At 38.7% G+C, this 8,902-nt stretch overlaps 2 protein-coding genes across 3 annotated transcripts in view; both read left to right on the forward strand.

Moving 5' to 3' along the window:
* cgnb (cingulin b) overlaps positions 1–3,036 on the forward strand; it is a 20,469-nt gene extending 17,433 nt beyond the window's left edge. For both annotated transcript variants that reach the window (XM_035682029.1, XM_035682030.1), the window contains 2 exons: positions 1,225–1,391; positions 1,632–3,036. In XM_035682029.1, coding sequence (XP_035537922.1) covers positions 1,225–1,391; positions 1,632–1,764 — 300 coding nt within the window. In that variant the 3' untranslated portion in view covers positions 1,765–3,036. The remainder of the gene's footprint in view (positions 1–1,224; positions 1,392–1,631) is intronic.
* Positions 3,037–3,465: 429 nt separating this feature from the next.
* Positions 3,466–8,902, forward strand: part of tuft1b (tuftelin 1b) — a 21,847-nt gene continuing 16,410 nt past the window's right edge. The window contains exons 1-3 of the mRNA XM_035681925.1: positions 3,466–3,524; positions 4,214–4,286; positions 4,587–4,625. Coding sequence (XP_035537818.1) covers positions 3,466–3,524; positions 4,214–4,286; positions 4,587–4,625 — 171 coding nt within the window. The remainder of the gene's footprint in view (positions 3,525–4,213; positions 4,287–4,586; positions 4,626–8,902) is intronic.

Here is an 8,902-nt window from a genome sequence, read left to right on the forward strand (position 1 = left end):
AGGTAAATGTCAAGATTTGCATGCAAGTGCTCTTCAGTATTTGTTTTAGTGTTTGCTGGTTAAATACTAGATGTTGATGCCCAAGGGTTAAGGTTGGGTTAGGGGTTCTTGTCCAGTGCAGATGAGAGCTGGCAATCAAATACCAGATATCTGAATCCTCATCAGATCTTTATTGCTTGCAAGCAGGAGTCATCCTCAGCTATTATAGCACTTTGTGATAATGCACATATATTCATTGTAGCAGCAGGAAGCACATGATTTCATCAAGCTGTTACTTTACTTTCGGTCAAAACATCTTGTCTTAGGACTCATTGTTCGCCTCCTATCTTCCATCCACCACCAACGCCTACTTCTTACACTCGCCACATATCTCGTTGTTATGCGAAGATACATTATTAACTTTCTCAGAACACACTGACACGCAGACAGAGTGGGACCTCAACCTGCAGGCTAATTTCTTTTGCAGTGAGCTTTTTCCTATTCAGCTTCACAATACATTTTAACAGCACTCCATTACAGACACACAGATACAAGAGTGGTATCGTTCTTCTCATCTAACGCTCAGCAAGAAGGCAATTATGGGTACTTATTTCAGATGGGTAATATTTACAATTCCAGTCTTAAGGACTAGAAGAGGCGGATTCTGTGTTAACATCCATGATGCTTGGCGCTTAACCACAGTCAAATAGGATGGACACTTTTTTTATATGTGAAGATGAGACCATATTATCATCACTAGCTTGTTACTGCTGTTTATTTTCCCCCAGACACAAATTTAAAAAATTCACTGCAGAATTATTTCCTGGGTGTATACATGTATATATGTACACAAATAACTGTATATATTGTTTTATTAGTTTTTTATTCTATACATTATTTAATTATGTAGTAAGAATTGTCGATTAATACTGTGTAACCTATACCTGATGTTTTATCGTTGACACAGTTCAAACAGAGCTTAAGTGCTTGTTTTATAAAAAACTAATCTCATTTGTACTCCTCCTGACCCAAACCCAACCTCACTTGGTCACCAGAAACCTGCCTGACCTCCCTTCCCCTATCATCTCTCTGCTGCCTCAGCCTTTTTTTATGTAAACCTAGCTCCTTCCCTACAAACCCGCACACCTGTCTGCCTTCGTCCCCGCCGCTCCCTCACAGCCCACGTCTTCACCTGTGACCTCCTCTGTTCCCCTCTAACCCCCTGCCTCTCCCTCTCTCCGTCCCCAGCTGTCTCTGCGTGTGAAGGCCTTGAAACGGCAGGTGGACGAGAGCGAGGGTGAAGTGGAGCGCTTGGAGGGAGTCCGCCGGAAGCTTCTCAGAGACTTGGAGGAGCAGCAGGAGCTCCAGGAGGCAATGCATGCCAAAGTCACAGTGCTGGAAACTGAACTGAAGTAAATAATGGTCCCAAATCTGTGAAATAATGTTGATTTTAGATGTTGTTCAGTCACACAAAAAAGAAAGTTACTGTTCCACACACAATGTTAAAACTTTGAGTATTTGACAAGTACCCATATCAATACCATGTGTCTTCTCTACACTAGGTGGCACTGTATAGTAACTAGCTGGACAATGTCTGAGGACTTTAACTTGAGTCAGTGTTTTCAGATTTTCTGTTGTGTGCTTTATCTCAGGCGGAAGTCACAGCAGACACATCGTGTAGCTCTCGGCTTCTCCGCTTTAAGCTCTGAGGATGAGGACGGTTTCTGTGACACCAACATCACCTCCATCCTCAACGAGAGCCACCTACAGACCACCAACTGTTAAAGGAAGATCAGGCATGAATAAAGAGACCTATAAAAAGATTTTTCTTTTCCTCCAGTGCAAACACTTTGTCAGAGAAAGGTACTCAGGGCATCAAGGACTCGCTTGTGAAGAACTCGGTTGCCATGCACTACAAAATTGCCTCGCAGTTGTTCTTGGGTTTTATTTTTAGCACGGCAGTCCAACGGAGACAAGTTGTCAGGATAATTAGATTGCATTTTTTGGAGCCTTCAGCTGTGATTATGATTGCTAGAGTACTGTTGTATTTTAACTATCCTGAGATCTTCTGTTTCCCTGTTGTGTTAAAGAGAAGAGATACAATTACACTTGATGCAAGGTTTAACGTCATGTACTTAAACTTGAATCACGTTTTTAAAAAGGCTCTTTGCTGTGCATTCTTTGTATTGACTATATTTACTGTATAATACTGTGGTAGCACATTACTGTGGCATGGTTTATGTTTAGAGGTCACACACAGCAACTTGGAAATTCAAACCACCTTTAAACCAAAAAAGAACCCCATATATTTTTCTTATTGTTCTTATATCTGTGTTTGCTTGCGCATGATGAGTTACTTTTGTCAGTGTTGTTAGCAGCTCCAAGTGTTTCTTTGTGTATTGAAAGTGATGTTTGTTTGTTTGTTTTTTTACCTTTGAATGTGACAATATTGGGCCATTCAAACTGAGCCTGTATTTTTACACTGTATTAGCCTGTTACTTAAGACAATCAGATATATACGTACAGTAGCACAGTGTGTCCTCAGAGATTAATCCTCTCCCTATAAAGTTTTCTACTTTAACCACCATATTTTTGATGTGGTTTAATATATTGCTACATATATTAAGCTTGATTTGTGTGCATGTTTTCACTCAAATGCCTTAAAAAATTAGCTTCATATCTTTTTTTCTTTATCTATTTTCACTTCATGTTGTCCCCCGCATGTGTTCTGTTTATATGCTGCTGCTGTAATGATTTAAATAGTATTTCATATACTTGCCTGTGCTTGCATCTCCTCTACATTCCTACTGAAAGAATCATCAGATCACATTTCTCTTTGTTACACCTTGCTGTTGTGAATGTTGATTATATTCTTCGAATTACATTTTGATGGTATTACATTTTAAAAATGTCACTTTTCAAATTTCTATTTGGGAAATTACAAGCAATGATGCTATTAAATGTTAAAATATGCAGAGTTTTGTAAGTTTTCCCCAATTTTTTGACAGATATTTTAGATTTTGGTTTGTGTGTACAATAAAAAGAGGTATATTGTATTTTTTTCACCATGTTCTCTCATCTTTGATCTATATTTAATACTGTAAAATATATACTTTTTGGTGTATTTTGGGACATTTTAAGCATTTATAACAGACAGTAGAGAGGTGACAGGAAGGTCCCCAGCTGGACCTGAACCAGGGATGTCCGCAAGTCTGTCCTAAAACAATAATCAGATGCCCAAATGAACACTGGAACAGGTTTTTCTTGCTAGATTCATTCCTCTTGTTCATACTGGACATTAAAAGATCCCTTTAAAGGACCAGTGTGTAAGATTTAGTGACTCGCAGATTGTAACTTGTTTCACCCTCTCTTTACAACCACAAGGGAGACACTACAGTGGCTGTGAAATATGCAAAAAATGCAAACAGCCCTACCTAGAGCTAGTTTTTGGTTTGTCTGTTCTGGGTTACTATAAGTCAGATCAACATGGCGGCCTCCACACAAGATGACCCGTGGCGTCTGTTGATGAAACGTCTCATTCTAAGGTATAATGAAAACACAACTATTCTTATTTGTGATTACCTAGGAATATTTATAATTCATTTCTGCCAATAGATCACTCGCTAAATGTTACACACTGGACCTTTAATGTGCTCTCAATGTAAATGGGGGTCAAACAATCCTCATTTTGTGTAAAAAGTACAAAATCCTCTCTTATTAACATCTTTCTCAACAGGAGAACGAGAGATTTTTTTAAACATCCACTTGACTGAACTACCTCAGGATGCTCATATTAGCTTCAGACAAACTTCTGAATACTTTTTTGCATAGAACTTTAGATGTTCCCCATCCCTTATATTGAAAGCACATTAAAGAGATATTTTAATGGCCAGTATGAACAAGAGGAATGATTAGAGCAATATGGGCACCTGACTGTTGTTTTGAGACATTAATGACTGTGAACCTATTATATACTCCTTTTGCTTTTTCCTTTTATTCCACACATTTGTTAAAAGGCCTCCATTAAACTGTGATATATTGTGAAACTGAAAGAGATTATCTTATTCCCTGCTCCTGTAAAATGAGGATAAGGTGACTTACAGCGCATCACACCAGTTGGCATGATTCATCAGTGATTTCCTAAATGACACTTGTATATGCAGGTCGGATGTTTGAAACTACTTTAAATTGTAACTCATTAAGAATGGTATCCACATGAACCACCTCATCTCAGGGGTGTGATCACTGAGTCATACCTGTGGGCCGTGTGCATCTCTGAGGGAGGTGTGCCAACAGGCCTGAACCCAGTACCAGTGAATTCATCTCTTACTCCTTTACACCAGTAAAGTTCTATTGCACCACTTCAACTCGATGTGTCCAAACAGGGCAATCAACTAGAAGATTTCAAACTCAAAATCTAAAAAGTCCATACATCTATGAATGTAAGACTAAAAATGCTCCCACAGCCCATTAAGAAAGTTTATTTAGCAAATTGATATAAACTGTCAGCCTGAAGTAGAAATCAGTCAGTAACTGGATAGTCTTACAGAAGGAGCTTCTAAGGAAAAAAGAGGTTTTGGCAAATTTCCTTGCTTTTCTTGTTCCAGGAGCTGTCGGGTGCTGCAGGATGTAATGGAAAAACCAAGGTAAGGGCAACATGTCTGCAAATGTTGCACCTGGATGTTGGATTTCAAAAGCACAGGGATTGACAGCAGATGTAACACATACTTCGCATTTACAACAGAAACCAGTTTAAAATATCAGCAAACATGAGGCAAGTTCATACCTTCAGGGATACAGAGAATATGAGATCAAGGCCTGCGGCTTCCCCGCTGTTCTGTCTATGCTGCAAGTTTCACCACTCTTTCTCTTACCACTGTGAACCAATTCAGTCGGCCTGATGGTTTACTGTCAAAGGGAATTTATAGATTGTCAGGAAGTATGGCATCATGCTTATCAGGAGACAAATAAAACAAACGTAATGTAACTGAAAGTCATATTGTGTATTTTACCTGTAGTCTAGAAAGAGAATACTGTATCTTTAGTGTTTTTATTATATCGCAGTAAAATCCTCATAGACTTTTTAGTGGTTAATAATAAATGGACTTGCACTTATATAGTGCTTTTCTACTCTTCCCATCACTCAAAGCGCTTTACCCTACATGTTACATTCACCCATTCACACACTGATGGCAGAGGCTGCCAAGCAAGGTGCCAAATGCTCATTAGAAACTAACAAATCCCATTCACACACTAACACACAGATGGCACAGAAGCCTTGGGAGCAATAAGGGGTTTAGTATTGTGCCTAAAGACACTTTGACATGCAGATGGAGGAGCTGGGAATCACACTGCCAACTTTCTGATCTATTGACCTCCTGAGCAACAGCCACCACACATTATAGTCAATTGTTAACATGCGACTAACTACTTCTGAAGTGTATTACACTATTCAAATTCCTGGAAGTGAAGCCTTAAGCTGTCTTTAAAGGGATAGTTTGTTTTATTTTTAAGTGGAGTTATGAGTAACTCATCCATAGTCAGTGTATTACCTAAAGTAGATGGTGGTCAGCGTGCCTCCAGTTGGAGAAGCAGACAGGAGTACCAGCACAGAAGTCATTATAACGCTCTCCTTAAAGCCACCAGTTTTTTTGACATCAGTTTCAGTTTCTTGTTGTAAAGGTGAAGCAGTGAAAATATTCTAAATATATATCAGATATTTTTAGGCAGGCCTTTTTAGGTGGCTAAAACACACCCATCCACCGCTGTGCATTTCTTAGCTTCTGTGCTGCTACAATACAAGTGCTCATACAACCCCACTTCAAAAAACCCAAACTATCCCTTAAAGTCAAAACACACACAACAAACTGACACAGAGAAGAAGTCAGACGCTGTTAAAGTCAACAGCATCTTCTTATAGCACTGGCTGAGTTCCCCCCTCAGAGACACAGAGTCTATAATCCGTAGTTGGTTTACTGTAATTACTGAAGACATCAAGCTGTAATCATGACTCCACCTCATCCAACCTCCCTGTCTGTCTCCTCAGCTCACCTTCTCTTCTGTTTCCCAGGAATAAGACTTTCCTTTCCTTAAAGTTTCTGTTCTCTTTCCTTTTAATAGCACATTATATAATGACACATCCAGGAAAATGTTACATAAATCTGAACCACCATGTGTTCAATTCAATCCAAATTTGTAGTTCAGTTGTACACAATGAATCATGAAGCTGTGCTGTAGAACATCTTATAATTTGTTGCACTCAAAGCATTAGTGGTATGAAAATACATCCATGATGCGTGAGAGAGTGAGCAGTGTGGCTTTTACAACTTGGGTGATCAGCATTGTTCATGCTGCTGGTTGTGAAATACAGTGACAATGCTGTCCTGTTGTTTGACACCAGCACTGATCAGACATGTACACAAATAATATTAAATTATCTGAGAAACAAACAAACAGAATATAATAGCTGCACCAATTTCAACACCACTGTCTGAAATGTTAAACAAAGGAATCTTGCAAGATTTATCACAACTTTATAACCTTCAACCCTTTCAACGGAACAGGTTTAAAATAACATGTACAGTTCACATTGTACAGCATACAAAGGTGGCTACTGATCTAACAAAGACCAAACTATAAATCTATATAACCAGTTCATGTTTACTTTGGGCCGGGCTTTTCAAAATGAGCTGCCTTTTGAATTTGTGTCATTCCTACCAGTAGACTTGTTACCCTAGTACGTGCCTCACACAAAACAGATGTGCTATATTTACTGTGGGTTACTGTATTTCAATGACGTGTACAAAGAGAATACTTTTATTTGGGTGTCACAAAACAAATAGCTCTTGAACGTCTGAAACCATGATTTAAAACATAATAACATGATGTCAAATGGAAGGAAGAACATTGTAGTAAGATAATACAGGAGGCTTAAATGGTTTAACTTGATTTAGGAAATAGGTTCTGGTCTTTCCATGGTAATGGACTTTCATTTCATTTTTTGCCACACCTGCCTAAAACAAGTGCAGACAGGAAAATACAGTCTATCGTCACTTGCATTAAGTTAATATTACATGTGAGTTTCTTTAAGAGCTTTTAAGAGCTTTCCTGTAAATGTATGCTCTCAATGAAGAACTGTTGATTAAGGTCCAGTGTGTAACATTCAGGAGGATCTATCGGATCTATGGAATATAATATTATAGGTATGTTTTCATTATCACCTGGAAATAAGAATTGTTGTGTTTTTGTTACCTTAAAATTAGCTGTTTTTGTCAATTTTTATTTTATTTTACAGACCACCATGTGTCTACGGAAGCCCAGAATGAACAAACCAAAAACTGGCTGTAGACTTTTCATGTTTTTCACGTGTTTCGCAACCACTGCAGTTTCTTCTACACACTTCACAGTCTGCTCTCATTCCAAGCATGTCAAATACAATGTGAGTGGTGTTCAGTTGGTTGAAATCCGCAACTTCACTGCTAGATGCCACAAAATCCTACACACTGGACCTTTAAGGAAATACAAAGCTAATAAATAATCACAATGTTCTCACGTTGTCACAGCAACATTGCTGAATGCTGAAAGTAGGACACTATGAGCTGATGTGCTAGACTTCATGTCACAAAAAGTTTCAAGCCATATGCTACCAAAGGTAAATGAGTTCAGCCATAGGCCAACAAGGTAAGTGGCAACAGAGCCACCTGACATGTGACAGGACTGTTATCAAACAGGACTATATCCTATTTGCAGGTCTGACTTAGCTGCAGCGCCTGGGAGGCAGATCACAGTTTCTGGAGGTTCCCGGTGGTGCTGCACTGTTACTGAATGGGATATTGCTGGAAAAATGGGGGAAACGTTAAACTAAATTTGTTGAAGCTAGACAGATGAAGAGAGACGGCATATGGGATCATTCTGGAAGAAGCTCAGGCAGGTGACTGAGGACAAAATGCTGTGCTTCAGTAGCACTCACACCAAATGTCTGCCAGATGGAGGAGTCATCCACTTCTCTGAGGTCAGACACAGTTTATTTCTTTAGTAAATCATTAAGTCATTATCATCCCTGTAGACCCCCAGGGTAAATACATACATAAATATTTTTTATCTGGATTTATTCATCTTACACTCTGCCCTTAACATATAGTAGGCCTCTAAACCTGCCACATGCAAAATATGAAGATTTTTTAGGTTTTATTCCAGGCAGCCATAAATTACCAGTCCAAATGTATAACTAGTGTTGTTTTGTCCACTGGCACATTTAGAGAAATGTTTTTAAGATGAACAACCCGTGTCATAGCAATACAACAACAAGATAAAATAAGACGAGCTAAGATAAGATTTAATTGATCCCCAGCTGTGAAATTTAGCATTTCAGTAGCAGGAAAAGCAGGTCAAGGAAAAGAAAAGTTTTTCCTTATATTGCTGATAATTAGCAATATATTAGATTATTCAAACTGGGGTCTGGGGACCAACAGGGGTCTTTTGAGTGGGCTGTAGGGGGTCCTCAGCAAAAGTAGGAATACAATATTTTATCACTTTTTTAAAGTTGGAACAACAAGAGAATACGATTGTTTATATCGATTGTAATTTATGGTGATCCTATAGCTTGGTCATTGATTGACTAGGAAGACTTTTAAACCACCTATGAAATGCATATTTATATATAAATGTGTATATTGAGAATGGCAGAATAGGGAAAAGTTTCCAGTAAAAAGACCTACTGAACATCTAAAATAATACAAAATGTCCACAATGACTTCTGCTTCCTGCATCCTGATTTATCATTCAGTACATTCCATTTTAATGAGGCGCAGGCATGTTGAAGACCTGCAGGGTTCAACTTTAGTACCTGGACAGACAGGCAGACACACACACACACACACACACACACACACACAGACACACACAAGGGTTTATATATCAGGAA

Source organism: Morone saxatilis, unplaced genomic scaffold (genome assembly GCF_004916995.1).
Source record: "Morone saxatilis isolate NCDOM2014 unplaced genomic scaffold, NCSU_SB_2.0 Contig9, whole genome shotgun sequence".
Lineage (NCBI taxonomy): Eukaryota > Metazoa > Chordata > Actinopteri > Moronidae > Morone > Morone saxatilis.